This window comes from Lutjanus erythropterus, chromosome 16 (genome assembly GCF_056507025.1).
Source record: "Lutjanus erythropterus isolate fLutEry1 chromosome 16, fLutEry1.hap2, whole genome shotgun sequence".
NCBI classification, from domain to species: Eukaryota; Metazoa; Chordata; class Actinopteri; order Lutjaniformes; family Lutjanidae; genus Lutjanus; species Lutjanus erythropterus.
In genome coordinates, this window is record NC_139332.1 from 12,368,288 (window position 1) to 12,390,048 (window position 21,761).

Sequence of the window (21,761 nt, forward strand, 5' to 3'; positions counted from 1 at the left end):
AGTTAACAACTAGCTGGTAAATGTAGCAGAGCATTTAGCAGCTAAAGATCTGGATATTTTATAACAGAAAATGGACCAAAGTTGAAGAGTGGCCCTGTATAGTGCAGTCTATTGATAATGGGGTGACATAGCTGATGAATCGTTCATTTTGTGATAAAGGCACCAAATTTGGCAGATGTGTTGACAGATACATTAGGAAAAAATCTGGATTTTAGGACATCACAAACTCATCCTTTGGTTTGCATGCAGTCTTTTTTTTTAAATGGCCACCAAAGGCTGGCCAAACCTTCCTATTCCAATGGACCCACATGCAATAACAGGCATAATGTAGATCCTAGCATCCCTGAAAAACAAAGAAAATACTCATCCCAATTCTGTGAACTTTAAAAAAAAACCTGGTCACACCATGAATTAATTTTATTAGTCCTATATAGTAAAGTGAATCAGTAAAAATCGTTCTCGTAGTATTGTTTTGATGATGGCTATAGAGCAAACATTGTTTTTTTTTATAACTTTTATAACTTTTCATAACTTATAACTAACTAAAAGTTCAGAAGCAGCTAAGTAACACACATATAATTATGTTAATGATGCAGCACACTGGACGATGATGTTCTATAGAAAGAAGGTGGCATGAAAGTCAATCCCAGACGTGACAGATGCACTGCTGATGCTGGTGAATGGACCAGAGGAGATCCCAGATGATGCATCACTGGATGCAGGAAGAACTACCAGCTATTATAGCTTGGATGTATAGCCTCCTCCTCTGGGTAGCCAGGACTATGCTGGATGAGTATTTTTGTCACCTAATGCTATGTTCTATCCAACAAAGTAATAGCTATAGGTTTGGGTGGAGACCACACATACACATGACGAAGGGCGTTCGCAATGCATCCTGGTACATGTAGGCTTTGCTGCACAGCTCTGCAACAGTGACTGGACATCCAAATGACTGCAGTTAAAGGGACAGTTCACAAATCAAAAATACATATTGGCCTGTAGTGTAGTGTGTTGTTGGAAAGCAACGGTGGTTTAGAATTTTAGAATTTTGCAAATTTATTTATATAATTTTTTATGTATTGAGCGATACAGGACTCATGCCATGTAGCGGGTTATATAACCACTGTCCACTGCCTAATAAAAGAACTTTTTTCATGCTTCGTGAATTGCACATTTTACAATGTCCTTTTATTGGGACCAGTACAAGACACACCTACGCAATAACCTTCCTGTTTAATCAGCATCTGTACATATCACACATGTTAGGTGGATAGATTATCTTGGTAGTGTTCACAAATTTGCTTGCTGCTTTAATATATTTGTGAACAACATTTGAGAGAAATAAACCTTTGGTGTACATAGAAGAAGATTTTTTACTTTAACTCATCAACAAAAGTATTGCATTTATATATTTGGTGAGAGTGTTACCAGCAAAATATACTTTGAGTATCAAAGTACTCAGTGCAGTAAAATGGTCCCTGTCAGTGTATTATATATGATATTGTTGGATTATCACTGTTGCTGCATTAATGTGTAAGTTACAGTTTATTGCTGTTGAGCTACTTTGAATTTCTGTCTCTACTGTTGGGTGGTTAAATCTACAGCAGTGCATCATGTTCTATAAGATTACATGTTTGTAGTGTCACTGTCCTGTGGAAACCATTTATCTCTAAAAAGTCAATATTTCATGAGCTTAGAAAAACAGTTTTGTTTTCAGTTTTCATGACGATGCATTTTCCAGCCAAACTAAGAGTCAAGAGTTTGGTGATACATGGCTTTGACTGGACAGGAAGGGTGTGAAAAATTGCATTCTGTAAAGTAACTAGTAACGTAATGTAGTGGAGTAAAAAGTCCAATATTTTCTTCTGACATGTAGTGGAGTAGAAAGTTGCGATGCCAGATTTTGTGTGAATACAGTCGAAGCAGTCCTCAGCCTGCTCAGCCTGTGTGTCTGTTAAAGAGACAGAGAATGTGATGTAACCGTTGGTCATTATGTTTTTATGGCGTTCCAGCCTCAAAACGTGCATGCTGAATTGGCTGGGGGTTTCACACTACGGTCCAACAGTGAGTTAATGTGCTAATTCATTCCACCACCAAAGCTGCTGTCAAGTAAGAGAATCATTGCAGCCCGAACCTCTATACTGCCATTTCTAAGGTGTTGGCTGATGGAAAATTCCAGGTACAACAGTAGGATACCCTCCAGGATGAGCAGGATAAGAAAAGATATCATAAAAGCACCCGTGGACACACCAAGATAAGCTTAGATAACTGGAAAGATAATTTATTTCTCACAACATGAAATAAGTACTTTCTGTCTTGTACTTTCTGCATAATTCCATTAATATCGAATTATTGGCTGTCCTCCTGATTTATTTTATACATCTTTAAAACCTTCAAATTCATGTGAAACGTTTTGTAAAAACATTCCCACCAACAAAAGAGAATAGGAGCTATTATTGTCCTCATGATAAAGCATGACACAGCATTTGGAGAAGACTCAGGGCTGAAAGTTCACTCTGCTATCTAGACTGTTTTCAAGATAACAGAGATCTAAATCAGCTGATGGCAAAAAGTTTTGACACTCCATGCAGGCATGTGGCTTTTACTACAGATCGTTCCCTGTGTCACTGAAGCTCTCAGTAGCAACATGAGCTAAAATATTGATAGACAGACCCTCCTGAACAGCAGCTCATGTTTTACCTTGACTTCAGCGACACAGAGGTTGTTGGGACATCGGATTTCCACGTCTGAAAGGTTCATCTTATCTCGGAGTGCCCTGATTCTCAGCAGGTTTAAGATCCAAAGAATCTCTTCCCTCAGCTGGCCCAATAAGTACATGTTAGCTTTGTCACCTTTATATCTCAAGTTTTTGTAGACTGTGTTCTGTTGGGTGAAAACTTCACATCTTCACAATGCTGACTTTTAAAATGTTAGAAAATTGCTTTGTGAGTAGCTCAATGACCGTTGATTTATGAAAAATATAATATAAATATATAAAATATATATTTAATCATTTAAAAAAACAAAACAAACAGCAATTTTATGTTTGCACAAAAAAACTTCTCCATGTTGAGAGTACTGTAAACCTCTAACACTTCTGTACAATAAACTAATGATCAAAACACCAACTTTAATGTATTTTGTGATTTATAACTACAGATATCCTGCAGAGGGCTCTGTCTCTCTCCAGTCATGTGACAATAACAGCTCTGTGAATACTCGGACAACTGTTTGACTCATTCTAAGACATGCACATTGTTTCATGTTAGAAAAATGTGTTTTCATGCTGTTAACCTGCAATTAAAACTTTCTGTGAAATAAATTAAGGTTCAAAACTGTCAGTGCAATGCAGCTGTGATTTATAACCACAGATACTCATTTATACAACAATAAAATAGATGTAATTCCAAACTTAAATATCATTGTTGTTGTTGTTGTTTTGATGATACAAATTGATAAACTGCAGTACGATTTATTACATCAGCAATGAAATTCCATTCAGTGAAGCAGAGCCTTTCCAGTGATGCATCAGTAGATCTTTGCTGTAAAATTGACATTATACAGCATTGTTCGTTCACCTGTATGAGCTAATGTTTAAATCACTTTAGACATTTTAATAATGCCTCTTTGGATGATGGAGTAGGCCTATGTTTGCTCAACATGTCTTTCTTTCTAAAATTACCAGGATCCTGTGACTTGAAAAAAAAAATTACACACACTTAACCAAAATGTTGGAATAAATTATTACCAAAAATTTCACTGACATTTCAGGGCTGCTAGTCAAATATAATTAACAATTCAGGCATACTAACTGTATTGGATGTAAAAGTATGATGGAAAAATGTCACTCCAACAAGAGCAGCTGCATCTGGAAGTTCTCTGTGTGAAATGAAGAACTTACTCTTCAAACTGAAAACATAAAAGAAAATTAAATTCATTTGTAATGTTCGTTAGAAAGCTTGTTCATCAATAATCTTAATATCTTAAGCTTATGTTTTCTCAAGTACAACTAAACTAATATCAAGTTTATTTTGGTAAGAGTTTATTTATTTAAATTATTTCAAAATTATCTGTCTTCAGTTTCAGTCGACTTCAAATTTTGAGGCAAGTTAAAACAAAACGTTTTATTTTACGGTGTGTCAACTAAATGTCTAAATGAGTTTGATTTTTCATCTGTTAATTTGTCTCATGATATTGTGTCTTTTTGCAGTTCAGAGCTAAAGTATCATTGCTTCAAGGGAACTTTAAGGTCCTTGGTAACCACCAACAATAATTGATATGACGTTGTGTTGTAATCATTCACTGAGCTCATAAAACCAGGATCAGTGGTATAGAAAGGGGAGGTTTTGATTTAATGTCAGGATTGATGGTTAAAGATTACCAGCTGAGAGTAACAAAGCCTGGTAATTCGTAACTAAGACAGAGAAGGTTACAAAGTTGTGAAAAATCTTTGCACTTTATTCTTAACTTTACAAGCTGTCATTAACTGAAGATGCACACTGCTAACTGTGCTTGCACTTTACTGTACAGGTGAGGTGTTTTTTACTCTAAGTTTATCAGGGCTGAAAGAAGTGGATTTCTGCCTCCACTGCTTTTCCCTTAGTGATATACACAATTTATTTTGTTCACATACACAGATCATGTTTACAGGTGCACATAAAAAAAGGGTTGTAAAATTATAAATGCAACACTTATGTTTTTACTGCATTTTTTTCTTGTTTTAAAGTAAAAAAAAAGGTTTATTTCTCTCAAACTTTGATTACAAATGTGTGAAAATGATGAGGTGTGGTTGCTGAACATTTCTCTATTCAGCAAGTTAATCCATCCACCTGACAGCTGTGGCAAATAGAGATGCTGATTGAACAGCATGATTATTGGTGATTAAACAATATATCATAAAAATGAAACTATTTTTATCATGCTGAAGATGAATTAAGGAGTACCACGAATTTAGGACTAATTGCTTGTAATTAATTTTATTTTTTTCATACCCATGTTTTGTTTTTTTATTAGACCACTAAACAGGACTGAGTCATGAAGATGCCTGGGTGTGAATGTTCCTCCCAGTGAGGTGATGTTGTTGTTTTATAGTTTGTTTTATAGGCTGTATAAACAGAGCAGAACATTGTGCAAGTTGTCAGGTCAGTAAACCCTTGTAAATTGTAATTAAAAAATTATAATCAGTACTGTAATCAGTTGCAGTTTACAAATAAAAACCTTTGTCCCTGTTATTTGTTCCACTGCAATATGCTGAGCTTCACCATCAGAGCCACACATGACGCAGCTGTGGCTGAAGGGAAGAGATCGACTGCGCCCCTAAGTGACTATCTTGAAGCCAACCACGAGACACACACTCAGATCTGATCAACACGGGTTGGGTCTGCCTTGACTTTTGATAAAAGGTCAAAACACCCGATGACGTCAAGGTCAGCAACTGATGATGTATTGTACTATTAGCTTCATTTAGTGGTCACGTCCAAGAACAACCCCACTCAGGTAAGTATAGTGATGACTCTTCAAAGATTCTATCACCCAGTCCTATTAATGAATCTAAATGAATCAAGATCATTTTTTTTTATTTGTGCCCATCTCTGACTATACTGTAGAATAAGTAAATTATTTGTCATTGAATAATGTCGTTGAATAATTATTTGTCATTATTCAACTGCTGACGTCAAATTTCCAGGTTTTCATTAACCAATACTTGAAAACACTAAAAACTGATAAATCATTAATAATTTATCATATGCAAAACATGCTTTTTTGTCTTTTTTTTTGTTGTCATTTTAAGTCCAAGTTTATTTTTCCTTATTCAACAAATGGTTTTGCCAGACAAGACAATGTCAAATGAGGTGGAATCACTGCCATGAATATTGATTAAATATCCATGAATACTTTTTTAGTTTGTTAGATTCTTAATGACAATTAATCAGTTAATGATTAATCATTAACACCCTTCCTACAAACTTGTGCTACTGCAGCTGATTATTTTCCATCTGTATATCATTGTTTTCATTGGCCTGTTTGTGACTGGATCACCTCACTGGCTACCAAAAAGGCAGAGGAAAGGTTTGAATATTAATTCAAATTGTGGTCAGTACTGGTACAATTTTAAAAGTAATGAAGTAGATCAGATCTTGTAATGTATATTTAATTATGAGTAAAAGTACAAACTTGAAAATCTACTCATAAAAGTACAAGCACCCAAAACATCACTTAATTATAGTACTTTGAGTATTTGTAATTAGTTACTTCCACCCCTGCTGTGGAAGTAACAACTATATTTACTATCTCATATCAATTTGACTGCTGTGAAAAAGGGTTGTGGAACTAACAGAAATACTGTACGAAGATTGTTATGATTTACTAAAACTAAACTAAAAACTAAAATTAGTTGTGAAAAAACTTTTTAGTTAAGTTGAAATGAAAAAATAAAAATAAAAAATACAACTTGAAAAAAATACATGAAACGAAAAATACCTTAACCTATATTTTGTACACAACTGACTAAAATAAAATGAAAAATATACAGGAAATGTCTTTAGTTCTACTCTTTGTCAGTTTGGTCAAATATATCAATGCAACAAGCCTGCAACAGCATTGATGCATATGTTTATTGAGACTGGGCTGTTTTCATAACTGTGAGTCAATGGCCTGCACAAAGTGTTGTGTTTGTATTGTAATAATTCTAAACCCTAAAACTAACACTGAAACTATTAAAAACTAAACTAAAAGTAAACACAGATAATGTAAAATAAACTGAAATGAGCAAATCCATTCTGGAAAGTAAGTGAAACAAAAAAAAAATTAAATGAAAAGAAAAACAAATAAAACATTTCTAACTATTATAACTCTGGATAGACATTAATTAGTATCATTGGTTTCATTGGTGGAACCAACAGCAATATTACCTGCATTTAAACTTTTTGGCCACAAGAGGTCATCAGTAGTTAAAATTGCACTTTTATCTTGCAGCCATACTCTTTACAGCAAATGTATCCTTGTATGACTCTCACTCCAAACTTATACAAATCAATATCATCTTTGACTGCTTTGTTTTGTAGACTATTTATGTAATAGCTCAATAACATACAATGAACACTGTCTGCCAATGCACCCTCGTGGATATAGTTTATTTACCCTATTTCTAATACTACAGCTACCACTAATAATAACAACAATAATAATAATGATAATAATAACAGATAGATAAAGCACGAGCAGGATACGAAGGAGCAAATATAAGAAAGATAGCAAGTGAGGCCGAACAAAAACAAGACAAAACACACAGAAACGTAAAATTAAGACAGAACGATAAAAGAGATATAAAACAAGTAAACACATCTCAATATAGATACACAGAAATTAAAGCAATAAAATAATTTTTAAAAAGTCTTGTCAATATTACATAAATAAAAAAAAATTACAAATAAAAAAAAAATTAAAAATCAAATGAAAGCCAGTGTATAAACATGGATTTTAAGAAGTTATTCACATCAATATGACTTAACAAACAGTGGAACTAACTACCTGCATTTAAACTCTTTGGCCACGAGAGGTCATCATCAGTTAAGATTGAACATCAAGTGTGTATCCCTGACTGAAATTTCTGTATGTGTGTGTTGTACTTTATAGTGGGTTTAAACCAAACTTTTACTTTTTATGTCGTTTTAAAACACATTATAGCACCATAACGTACAATAAAGACTGTCTCAGTGCAGATGCAGCTTTATGGATACGGGTTTTTTTATTACCATAGATTATTGCTGTGTGATGATATATTATGTTGGCAGGTTATGTTATTGTTTTATATATATTCATATCTTCTAAATATTTATATGGCATTAGGATTAGCGCGGTTCATTTTCATATAGGAAGCCAGCGTTAAGCCGGGGACAGCGATCTGAAGGGAGGGAGAGATGAGGCAGAGGCAAATATATATCTGTGGGGGGGATTTACTGAGACTCAGACAGACAGACAGACAGCAGACCGGCTGTCCCAAGCTGCTCTGATCCTTCACTCTCCGGCAGCAAGCTGGAGTCCGCCTGCCGCCACCTGCCTCTCCCGAGAATAACACAACCACACATCGGCATCAGCTCAGAGTGAGCAGGACCAGAGGCGCTGCCCGGGTTTTCTCGTGCCACCTTCTCGTCTTCCACACCAGTACCTCCTCCTCCTCCTCCTCCTCTTCCTCCCCCCCTCTCTCTCCTCTGTTTCACCCCCTCTCCTGCGGGAGGACCGCGGGCTGCGCACAGGGGCGCACCACTTGGCGACCCGGGTTTGTTGTCGTTACCAGGAGAGGAAGCGCTCACTCCGCGACCAGAGAGCCGTAGCTGCGCGCTGGTACACGGCTCTCATTAAACCGGGCTGCCCCCATCAGAGGAGCCACTTGCATGGATGCACCATGGCCACGTTTGTCTGCCGGGTTCAGTTTCTAGATGACACCGATCCGTTCAACAGCACCAATTTCCCAGAACCGACGAGACCGCCGCTGTACACCTTCAGAGAGGATATCCCACTCATCAACCAGTTAGCAGGCGTCCACCGGCTCCTCAAAGCCCCACACAAGGTAGGATAACCACTGATTAACAAATAAAAACCAGATTTAACTTATTTTCATGAAAATATGTGATTTAGATCGATTTTGGGATTGATATAGTGATGCATTGCACCATAAAGCAGTATAGGATCAATACAAAATTTGGTTGCACTTTATTTTACAGTTTACTAACAAGCCATACACTCTATCAAATTAGACAAAAATAGTATAGAAGTAATATGTTCTTTGTTAGACCCTTATTAGAGTTTATTAGAGCGTAATTTGGGAGACATTACAACAGAACTGTGCTGCAAACTAAAGTAAAATCACATATCTGAGACTTCATTTAATGAAACGTGTGAACCAGATCTGCCAAGTAAAGGTCAAAATCATAGAGGCAGAGCAATACTTTGATATGATATGATGTTGGCTACTCTGCCAATTGTATGGGACCAGCAAAAGAAGGTGTGCCTCAAGTAGCAGATACCTGATTTCACTTCAGTTTACAGAACAGTTCAGTTGTAATGTGTCCCTAATTACCACCTAGTAAAATCTAATATCTAGTAATAAAATGTACATCTTGTAACGCTTTATTAGTGTACTGTGCGACAAAATGCGACCACAAATTTTGACGTCTAGTTTGAAACACACCTTCCTGTGAATATGCAGCTTCGGGTCAGGGTTACATGAGGTTGTTTTGCGACCTTTAAGACTGCTGTTTTTCACTTCAAGCCTACTGCAAATAAACTTCCATACCCACCATTCAGAGGCTATTTTGAGAACACATGCGAGCACGACTGATTGGCTCTCCAGCCCGAGATCGACCGACACAAGGTTGCAAATGTCTGCCTCAAAGCCCACAGCAACATTAAAACTCAGACTTCACTTGTTTCAGACTAAATATCCTGATTTAATCCCAGGTTGGCATACATGTGTGCCACTGAGAAAGATGCTGGATCTTGAGGAAACCTCAAAGCGCACTCTAACCTGTGACCTCGCTGTTGAAGAGGGTGAGAAATAAGAATACATCCCCATCTCAAAGTGAATAATCCTTTCTTATTGCTGCATATATTTTGCGGTCTGCTTAGCAAGTCACACTGACAGGTGTGCAAAGGCATTAGTGCAACTAGATATATCCTCAGTTGCCTCATTCATCTGCAAGTGACATGCAAGTCATAAAGCTCTGGTGCCCAGCGAAGAGCGTGAATCACAGATGATCAAATGTCAAGTCTCAGATTACGGTGTGTGAATGGGAGAAAGTGTCCATTCTTAGAGAATTTCAGTGTTTAAAGTAATGCAGGAAAAGCTACAGCAACACATTCCTTACTGACAAGACTGAGTCACACAAACACACCCATGGAGGCTATACAAGAGGAGCAGATACCATGTGACCTTCTTCATTTGTAAGCAGATGCCTTATAACTCAAGATGAAAATATATAGAGATCGAGCTGAAAATAAAAATGAGATGCAGGGAGACAGAAAGAGAGAGTTCCACTGCTGGCACACAAACCCTGACAGCAAACCAGCATCCAACAGCAGAGTGGTTTTCCAGACCGAGTGGATCTTTTGCTGCCCCATCTTTAAAAGCCACAAAACAAATGAAAAATGGCCCACAGCACAGAAAAGCTTATGATTACAACCTATACACGGACAGATGGCACAGCCTGCGTTGGTGTTTGCAATTTTGTTCACATCAGGAGGAAGACTGTGCGCAATGGCAACTGGATATTGCACTTAGATTATAGGGATGAAACTGAACTGTTGCAAATTTGCCCGTCAGACCAGACCAGATCTAAAAGTTGGTGTTTGAATTATTATGTTGTCGGAAAATGTCAAAGCTAGCGAGAGTTTCACACTTTTCTGAGCTGCTTCTCAGTCTTTCTTTGTTAAAGCATTCTCTTTTTGTCTTAACCTTCTGTGCTCTTGTCTGAGAAAAGCTTACTGTATTATTATGTTGTGATGGCAGAGCTCTGTGCACGGCTGGCTGGGCTGCATTTAAAGTATAGGTCACTTGTCCCAGAATTCCTGTGGCCTGGGCCTGGATCCCTGCGACACTTTGTTCTCCTCACTTTGGCTGCCGCGGTTTTCCTGACCTCTTCCTCCATCTCCTCCTTCCACCTCTCTGACCATGCACTGGATCGTACACTCAAACACAAACACACATATACACACACACACACACACACACACACACACACACGGTTAGGCTAACTTGCCAGGGCTAAATCAGTACATCACTGGTTTGTGTGCATGGGATGTGTCATTTTTATCCAAACGGCTAAACAAAGGAGTTGCCTTTTGATTCTCACAGAAGATATTATCACTCTAATCTTCTGAGAAACAAACCTGCACTCTCAGGAAAAAAAATCACTAAAACTTAAAAAAATTAGTGTCTGGCCCACATTAAAATATTACATTGACTGAATTTGAGAGGGAAGATGAGATAAGTTTGTGATGATTCAAAACAAATAAACATCTAGTCAAATAAACTTGATATTAATTCAGTTGTACTTGAGAAAACATGTTCAATAAGTTCAATATATTGAGTTCACCTCAGTCACACTGACAAACATTACAAATAAATTTGAATTCCTTTTAAATTTTCTCAGTTTGAAGAGTCTGTTCTTTGTTTCACACATGAAAAACATTCAAAAGTTTCAGCTCCTCCTGTTGGAGTTATGTGTAAGGCAGTGAAGGACTGAATTGCTGAACTCATCTTAAACTGTATTAGACACAGCAAGTTTTTGATATATATTTTCTTTGCACAATAAAAAAGAGGAGAGTTTTAACTCTCCTGTGATGCATGATTGGAAGTCTTCAAATATGCTGATCATGTTTCTTTAGAAACTTGATTTAAGAAGTTGATTGAACTCTGTACAGTACATTCATTCAACTCATAATTTCAAGTCAAAATACTTCAAATCAGATGAACTCATGTTTCTAAGTTCTTCACTGTTCTGGAAATAAAGACTAGAAGTTGTAAGTTTAATTAACTTGAACGAATTAAACTTTTATATTTAAGTTAATGAGAAATGAGAAATTGATTTCACTAAATTTCTGTGTAATTTTTACAGTGTCAAATGATAAATAAGGCTCAACAAAATTTGAATATTACAAATAAATTAGACACTAAGACATGTTACCACGTCCCAGTATGACACACTCAAAAAGGATGACAAAATGATACATACAGTGAAGCAGCTACAGTTTTGCAGGGAAAAACTCCCATTCTCGCCAAAAACAACAAAGCCTTGACTTCACAGCTCAACTTTCATTTCATTACCAAAGGCTTCCCATTAAAGCAACACTGGGAGATTTAATAGCCGTGTAGAACACGCCCTCCTCCACGCTCTTCAAAGAGCCTGGTCCTCTGCGGCTCTGATTTTGACACAAAAAAAGTCTTTAAAAACTCATCGTCTAACTTACGTAAGGGCATTGTTAAGTGTCGACCCACCGTGATCACCAGCAGGCTTGGTGTTGTTTTAACGTGGAAGTGATTACTCCCCTACCCCTGCTTTTATTTTTTTCCCCTCTGCTTCGCTCTTCTGGGAGAATTTGATTAAACGAGTGTAAAGTATACTTGCCACTAAGTGTTTCCCTGGCCCGTCCCGGAGCCTTGAGTGTGAAGAGCTTGCGGTTCCTCTTGGAGCCACCTCTCTGCCGGCTCCGTCAGCATGATGTGTTTTGTTATGTTATTACTACTATTATGCAAACGAAGTGTTTTAGGAAAGAGACACTCTTCGGAGGGGGAGCTGTTAACGTATTGTGTTACAGCGTGGTCCGGGGGCTCACTTCTCGCTGTCCAAGCGGTATTTGTATGATTGAGTAATGTGTGTAGATAAAACAGAGCAGCAGAAGAAAGCGGGGAGCTGGAGGTGCTGGTGGAGGTGGTGTGGCTCTGTGGGACGTGTTGGACAGAATGGGGGATTTACAGAGACATAAAGAAATCCAAGACATGCTGTTAAGTAAAGTGTAATATAGATTTAAAAATGCTGAATAATGTTAGCAGATTAGGAACAAGAAATGCTTTTGTCTTATTGCTACATAAAAACAGGGTCAGTGGGACGAGGCATGATTAACCCCCCCACTGTCTCAACCCCCCTCTGCTTAGTCAAATCTCTTACCAAATCTCACGTGCTGTACTGGCACAAAAAGTGTGAATAACAATGGCACAAGTGCACTAGAGCTCACTAGCTGGTGAAACTGAAGATGGCCCTAAAAATATTTGCGCTTTTGGATAAGTTAATATCTGTAGCCTTGATAGCAGTTTGTTTGTTGGATGGACCCTTCACTTTAATCCAAACTGAAATATCTCGTTAACTATTGGATAAACTGGTACAAAAATTTGGTAATCATGAGTTCCTTTTATTTTGGCCATCCCTGGACTTCACCTCTACTGCCACTGTCAGCCTGACATTTTTTTCAAACAAAGATGAAGAATTTAGCAAACATTACACCTATTAAATATTAGCATGTTGGCATGGTTACTGTGAGCATGTCGCCATTGCTAGAGTTAGCATTAAGTTTAGTAAAGGTAAAAGTCCTTTAAAGCTATAATGTGTACCATTTCTATATTAAAATGTCTAAAAATGTTGAACATATGTTATATTTTTGTTAAGCTGAGTACTTACATCATCCCAGATGTTCGCAACATGTTCAACCACATTTATTCAAGCTAATGGTACATTTCCTGCTAAACTTAACATGAATAAAACTTTAATTTTGCCATGCCCATGAACATGATTTCTGCCTGAGTCATGTCAGATAGGTTTTCATCAGCTATGGTGGTTGTTTAACAGTGAAGATAACTCCCATGATCCCACGCTACTTCACGACTAGGGCTGTGCATCTTCGATTTGATTGTGGTTATCCTGTCAACGATCTGATTCCATTTCACGATGCATCACGATGCATTGCATCCTCAATTTTCTATATTACTGCACATGGTTACTTTTTCATCAATGAATACAAGCACTCAGATAAATATGAATTCCTTTTTTTTTACGGTTTAGAAAGTGTTTCAGAAATCAATAACATTAAAGTCTAAACATTAAATTGTAAAATAAATAAATAAATAGTATAGGTCTAGCCTCCCTGTATTTGTGTGAAATTGTTCTATCCTCAAAAACAAAATTATTAATTATTAATCCATTATTAAGTTAATCGCCAACTATTTTGATAATCATTTAGTGGTTTTGAGTCATTTTTTAATCATAAAGTGTTTTCTGTTTTCTGATTTTAGCTTCTCAAATGTAAATACTGTCTGATATATTGAGTCCTCTTATGACAGTAACCTTAATAATTTTGTGTTTTGGACATTTGAGGATGTCAACATGGGCTTGGGAAAACAATGCTCAACACTTTTCACCATTTTACAGAGCAAACCTGTGATGAAAGCAATTGTTAGTTGCAGCCTTACCACAGACTAGGGATGTGCACGATTAAAGATCGCCATCCTCCCTAGTTGGCACCAGAAATACTAGTCGGTTTATCCATTTATCAGTATTTAATTTATGTACAATGCCAGTTAACGGTTGCCTCAAAGGAGTTATGCAGCCGCCGGCCACTAGTCAGGACAGATGACGGCTTATAAAACCAGCATGGCTTCGCATTGTTGTGATATAGAAAATGAAATAAATTTGAATGTGACAGAATAATCTGATACATGACCACTTGAGTGGAGTGATGTGTGACCACATTAAGCAGAGACACAGACATTAACCTACATGCAGAGCAGCTGCTGCCGCTAGCTCTGATACTATTAGCCAAGGTGTTTGATTTTTGTGTGACAGAGTTTAACCACGGCGTGTGTCTTGTCCAGTTCGTGCTCCCAACAAGTTCATAAAATCTGAAACGTGCCCAGACGTCTGCTTCTAAAATACTAGGTGCATTTTTTATCACTTGCTCTTGATTTTCACTTCCCTCCGCCATATTTTCTAATTACATAAAAAGGAACCAAGACATTTAAAAAGCAGATTTTAAACTACATACAACACATGAGAGGTTATTTCCCAAATAATACATCCAGTATGGAAATACTACGGTGCTGGTTGCTACCAGGAAGTTATTCTGAATCTTAGAACTTTATTGTCCAGCCGTGGCTGGAAAATCAAAACGGAACGTCTCTATACTATAATCGATTACCTTCTCTGCATCGCAATGTATCTTAGAAATTATTAATTTTGATACCACTATTCGCGACGTCATCAAACTATGTCCTTTGTTGTTTCAATGCGAGAGAGACCACCAGTGGCAGAATTAACATTTTCACCGTGGTCTCCCTGAGGAAAAAATTGTTATGACAGCATTTTAATTGCCATTTTAATTAACCTAAATTTCAACTTGGGACATGTCCGCTTACTGTGTGTTTTGGCTTTGCGGATTAGCCATTTGGCACAGATGGATTAATGTTGTTGTGAGGGGGTGGGGGGAAACGGGGCAGAACCCAAAGTCACCTGGCTTGCTTATGGTGCACTATTTTTTGCTCTGAGCTCAGATTGCTTGAAGCAGTGGTTCTCAGCCTGGGGGTTAGGACCCCCAGAGGGTTCGCAAGATAATTTCTGGAGGTCGCCTGATGGTAGCTGAGAATTAAATAAAATATTGTGGCAAACAGTACCAAATGAGAACCAGCAACTCTCAGCGGTGTGAGCCTCTTGATGACATTTAACATACAAAACAAGCTATCAAAAATATGCTAAATACAGCTGAGCTAAGGAAGTGTAACAGCCACTTCACTCACAGTTAAAACACTAACAAAAAGTAACATTTTTTGCAAAAGTCTGACAGATATGATATAGAATATGATATCATTGACCTGTTGTCTGCCTATATCAGCATCAGCAAATATCTTGTTTGATTTGTGCCTGTATGAAAACGTTTTTTTATCTGAACATAACACAGATTGCTTTTTAATACCTTTATAGGCAGCATTCTATGTATATTTGAACCTTTTTATAAAATTCAGGTTTGCTCTATTTGTGTTTTTTTTTATTTATAGTTAATTCTAATATTAAAAATACTGATGAAAATTTGTTTTTTTATTGCTGTGATGGCATTTTGGACAATAAAGTTAAACTGAAATATCTTGCCTCCGTTTATCTATCTTTGTCACAAGACTTAATAAGCATATTTGAGGGATCATTCTGTATTCTGTATTTTATATTTTGCACAAAATTTGTATAAGTTGTAAGCGAAGCACTGCAGAGTTCATTGCAACATGGATCACAGTCAGCTTCTCCTCCTGTAACACTTTGGCCTTGGCAGTGCCCCCACCCCTCCCCCTGTCGCTCCCAGCCCCTGCGGACACACCCACCCTGGAGCTGCTGTGTGCATGCTGCCTCAGTGCAGAGTAAATATAGCAAGGTTATATTTATGCTGTGAGTCCATCCGACAGTCCGTCTCTCTGTTTCCGAGTGAGGAGGGACAGACAGAGAGCAGCAGCAGCAGCAGCAGCAGGTCTTGTGATCTGCGGTCTCCGCTGGTCAGTGAGTGTCGTCATGCAGCTGGATGAGACAGCCAAGGGGCCATTTGGCAGGACACCAGTGTAGGCTAGGTTCGGTCTATCAATACCATAGAGGTGCTAAATGCTAACTCACCTCATGACTCTGAGCTCATTCACCCATTCATATATCAGCACCTTCAACAATAAGTTGCAACACAATAATGTAATCATGTAGCTTTTTATGAGTTGTAGCTGGGATGGCTGCTTGCACCTGCCATCAACTTGTGACTGTACTCATAAACATCAGTGCCAAGGGTGTGCAGATATATTACTGTGCACCTGGTCTCAAACGCAGCGGGATCTCTTATTACACAGCATACTGGGTTAATTCTGACGTAGGCCGCTCTGCAGTGCTACCTTAGATCATGCAGTTGCAGATTTTATTGACGCAAGATTGGTCTGTTCCTCAGAAGTGGAAAACGGGGGCCAAAGCACAATTTGTCTTGTGCATAAATGAGCACATGTAAATCATGTATGCGAGGATGAGTGTGATAGCACTCTCCATAAACATACAGACACTTAAAGGTGTAATTTGGATTATTTGATGAGGGGTTGTATGAGGTACTTGTCAATAGTAAGTGTATTAGCTGCAGTAAATGCAGGTCATCAGGCTAAGTCATGAACTGCTGTGGATGCACCAGAAACTAAAGGTATTTTAATCACTAATATCAGTTCAAGTGTATGCTATATTTAGAATCTTTTCATCTATCCTTTGCTGTTAGACACCCTTTTCTTACAAAACCCACCGTTGTTTAAGCCAAATATCGCTCTCTCCAAAGCAACCAAACTCCATAGGAGATATCACTAACTTATATGTGGAGAAAATGAGAGTTGCAGGTCTGCTGTTGCCTCAGTCTTGTTATCTTGGTTGTGTCGCTATGTGACTTTGGAGACACAGAACCGTCCTTTTAAAGCGACAGACTCACACAATAACACAAGCAAACTGACCAATCAGCAGTTAGCAGTAGACCAGAAACTCCTGTGCTCTGCAATGTAAAATTATTTAGTTTCCCTATGAAGTTTAGGTTAGTAGGGTGCATTAAATATAGTGTATACTTAAACTTAGATTGATTTTTTAATGTTGACATTTTTTGAAGTGGCTAAAATACATTTTACTGCTAAGCCCGTCCACACCTCAGCTTCTGAATCCAGTAGTACTGCTGCTTCTCTGAACTGGGGGTGTACCTGTAGCTAAAACACTGACTGTCATTACTGACCTCATACAACCCTTCATAAAATAATACAAACTATACCTTTAAATGTGCTATAGCTTCATATTGAACAAAATTAAAACATTAAGTGTCATTTTTCTCACAGCTGGTATTTAAATACACTAAAATCTCTCCTTCTCTCTCCGTGTCCCCCTCTGGTTTTGGTTTCATGTTCTGCAGCCTTTATTGCTGCGTCTCTACTGGATAATTCCTTTAACAGCTTTGTAATGCCGAAAGCAGAGGTGCACCGCACATGGCTCTCTTACTTTTCATGGATCACTGTACACATTTGTGTTGAAATCCTTTTCCCTGTAAACTGGCTTTATTTTACAGGCTCAGATTGTTTTTAAAAAAGGGTGTGAAACCCATGCAGAGACATGGTGGGGGGAGTATTAAAAATAGTGGGCGCAGAGACCAATGTCATTCCTGTGGGTGGTTCATGTACGCACATCACAGGCTGGCCAGGGAAATTTCACATGTTACACATCATATTTTCCATCCCTAATTTAGATATAAATGCCAATTTGAGGTTGGTAACTACTTTTGCCTTATAGTTGCCCCTTAGTTTTGTTAAATTCAGGTAAATCCAAACCAGTATCTTAGTTCAGGTCTATAAAATCTATTAAGTACTTGTGAATTGCATTAAAAGTTTTTAAAATTCTTTTCCATAGCTCGATGACTGTACGCTGCAGCTGTCCCACAATGGCACCTATCTGGATCTGGAGTCTTCTCTGGCTGAGCAAAGGGACGAGCTGGATGGTTTTCAGCAGGACGACACAGGGTGAGACTCATTCACATTTACACCCTTTGATACACTCTTGTACACTCCTCACAAAACATGTCCGACCATTTGAGACAAAGTAATGAGTCCCCTTGCCTTTTCTCTATCTCTCATTCTCTTTCATACGCACACAATTTCTGAGTTTCTCCGTTCTTATAAAATGGGAAGAATCACAAGCTGCTGGATGTGGATTTCTTGGAAGCACAAGTTCACGGAAAGTATGAAGCGCTCTGGAAAGCAGGACAGATGTGCCCTCCCTTCCACAGCTACAGCTTGTCTCTCACTGCGTTTTTACAATAATTGATATTCTGATCTTCTTTGTGACAAAGTTTCACACTCCACAAACCTGTCAGCTCTGGAAGAAACCGCACGATCACTTTGTAACAGGACCGCCATATTTTCAGTCTCTCAAATCTCTCTCACAGTCTCTCTGTGGGTCAACAAAAGAAAAAGGGAAATAGAAACCTGCCCCTTGGGCTCATTATTTTCCCTAGAATGAGGTGGTAAGCCACCTAGATCCTAGCACACATTGTCTTGTGATAGATTTAGTTAGTATATTGTAGAAGTCGGCTGATGGTGAATTTTTACAGGTGATAACAGTAGTTTGGAACAGGAAAACACAGATTAATCAGCTGATATATCCCTAAATGAATATATACATTTGGAAATGAACATCAAAATGAAGTTTACAGCCATTTTTATTTTTTGAAGCTTTTCCTAAGTCATTATAATGGAGGAAACAGAGCTCGTCTGAATATATAACTTATGTTGGAAAATGTGATTTTAGTTAACATCTGCAACCTCAGAGTAGAAAATGCCTTGTGTAGTCCCTGAGGAGGGCCTGGACCTCGGGTTTGAGAACCAGTGGTCTAGATTTTAGCATAAACAATAGCCACACTTGCTAAATATTTGGTGAGTATTGTCAGTTGTATAAAATTATCAGATTTTTGAATTTTTTTTTTTCATGTTTCTGTTTCTGCACAAAACTAAGTGAACCTCATGTCATATTGATATTTAATAAACCATTCTAACTTAAATATATACAATACATAAACAATATACTGAAAATAATGAGCATCAACTTCACTCCCATGTGAATATCTGTGCTGCAGATATAAATCTTAAATTAGCAGAATTTCTTCTGTAGCATTTATTTGGCATCCTAAATAATAATAATCTCCTGTGACCCACCTGTGGGTCTCGACTCACATCTTTGTGTTAAAGTACAGGTGAAAAATCTTCTTGAGAACATTAATGAAGTATTTGTACTACTCGTTACTATATTGTTGTATTACTTTCCACCTCTGGCGACAAAGCATTCTCACGTACAGTAGAGCTCTGAGAAATACACTGAGGTGGCAGCTGTTATCTGGCTGCATAATTTAAACGTGTGACTAAGTGACTAAGTGTGTGTTTGTGGGGAGTTGTGGTATGTTGATCTGTTTGGAGACTGGGGGCCACAGTGTGATAAGTGACGGCAGACCCACAGAGCCTGGTTGTTCTCTTGCGTCTGTTTGTGTGCGCTTGTCTCCATGCGTACGTTTATTTGTTTGTCCATGTGTTTGTGTCTTTATTGTGCGCCTGGTAAGCCGTGTGACAGGTGAATAATGGCGTGTGTGTGTTTCCGAAGTGGTTGAGATGTTGGGGAACTGGTTGGATCGGTGCACGGCTGTCTGTCATACCATCAAACTTGGGTTTTACCAAGGTCATATTGTACTGACAGTCAGAAATGAATCACACGTTGGGTTGGGTTTGACCCTTTCCTGGCAAAACATCACAAAGGTTGAAGATGGATGCTTCTGACTAAGCTTGTCCTCCCTCTGTTGGATGAACACTGTTTATACAGTGTCAAAAATGAATAAACCAATCACACTCAGTATCTCAGCCTCACACCACATACTTTACTTGTGCTTTAAAATTTTTGACAGCTGTTGCAACATCTTAAAGGCGTAGTGATGGCTGATAGCCGTGTGTCACATACATTTATTTAATTTGGCCTCGTCTTTATGAGCGACCATTAAACCTGCTCGTCTGTGTCGTGTCATCATGGAGACTGGCTTATAAATAAAGTTCACATGTGATATAAGTAAGTATAAAAGAAAGGCTTATTTTTCTGCTTTTTGCTGACAACCCTGAACTGAAAAGCTGAAAATTGCCTGTCACTGAAAAATGCCCAGGGTGTTATAAAGAGCAAATTGGTGTGCAGTGATTTTCACCCGGAATGTGTGTTCCCACGCATCAAAAATGTGTTGAGATTCCAGCTGTGGCAGGACACTGCTCGCCACAGCTGACAGTAAACAAGGTCCTCTGGTAACGAGCAAAGCTCAGAGTATGCTTTCACTTAAAGAAAGTGAAGACATATTTTGAGAGGGGGCGGCTGTAGATTATGATGCAGAGTCCCTTCAAGCTGTATGAGCTGTTTTTGTATTATTCAAAATACACTGGAAAAGCAAGTTTGGATGCTAATATTTGACCCCAAGGACCACCAAGCACCTAAATCTAGTGGCCAAAGTACATATGTGCTGGTCCAGATGTAAACTTGCATAAAAACAGTACAGATTTATTTAACATAACTTAACACAGCTGTCTTTAATTGTGACACTTCTGTTGTCCACTCTTCCCATGAATTACGATGTGGTGTTTCCAGAACGCATTGTTTCCCCTGAAAAACAAACTAGATCTCTGGGCCACAGAGTAACTTTTTGTAACCATAGGTCACTGTGATTAATGTCGAGCCCCAAATAATGATTTGACTAAATGAAAAAAGGAATCCTGTGTAAGTTACTAAAAATATTTGTGGTTGTACTGGAGTAGGGTCGGTTGATGTCTACAAAACTGGCTTATGACGATGTCCCCAGTGAAACATGGTGGATGATGATATTGTCGCTGGGTCTAAAAGGGTCTTCATCTCTGCACCACATGTCTGTAACTTAGTTGTGTTTAATAAGAAAATAATAAACAGAGTGTGGAGATGTAGTACAATGAACATCAGCAACAGCTTCTTTTTTATTTTCTCACCCTCATGTCAAGAACAGAATTTATGCAACATCTCTGAGGGGACACACTCCCTCTGATACAAATCATGATGTTACGACGGTAGAGGACTCACTGACTGATAACTATCAGCCAACCTTACACCTGAACTTTGCCATTTTTAAAACAGACAGAATCTAATGTCAGCTTGTTATTTATCTCTCTAGCATTTTTTAATCCCATACATCCCTTTTTTTCATGATCTTGATCTTGACAGGATCACTGTGACAGTGATCAAAAATCTCAGCACAGAATTATTCCCATACAGTTGCTGTTTAAATAATTCACTTCATTATAGTAATCAAGTAGTTCACTTGCAGTGTTCATTTTGTGTCTTTTCATACGTGGTGTCAAGTTAAAAATAGATTTATGTCATAGAGTTAGGGATAGGAGTATTTTTTTAATAAAACATGACCAAGATCTCTGATTTCAGCTTCTTAAATGTGAATATTTTCTGGTTTCTTTAGTCCTCTATGACAGTAAACTGAATATCTTTGGGTTGTGGACAAAACAAGATATTTGAGGACGTCATTTAGGCTACATTACTTTATATTCATGTAATAAATGTACACATTCAATTAGATGTCTGCATGAGAAATAAAGAGAAAGAGAATAGTTGTTTATAATAATTAGAGATATTGGATTTTTTGGGACCAATGCAATACCAATATTTGTGACTAAAAAAATTCTAGTA

General features: G+C 37.9%; 1 protein-coding gene across 5 annotated transcripts in view; it reads left to right on the forward strand.

Moving 5' to 3' along the window:
- Positions 1–5,053: 5,053 nt before the first annotated feature.
- fhod3a (formin homology 2 domain containing 3a) overlaps positions 5,054–21,761 on the forward strand; it is a 93,647-nt gene continuing 76,939 nt past the window's right edge. For 2 of the 5 annotated variants that reach the window (XM_084738413.1, XM_084738415.1), the window contains exons 1-3: positions 5,054–5,496; positions 8,031–8,569; positions 17,925–18,034. In XM_084738413.1, coding sequence (XP_084594539.1) covers positions 8,405–8,569; positions 17,925–18,034 — 275 coding nt within the window. In that variant the 5' untranslated portion in view covers positions 5,054–5,496; positions 8,031–8,404. The remainder of the gene's footprint in view (positions 5,497–8,030; positions 8,570–17,924; positions 18,035–21,761) is intronic. The other 3 variants (XM_084738414.1, XM_084738416.1, XM_084738417.1) reach the window with 3 other exon arrangements.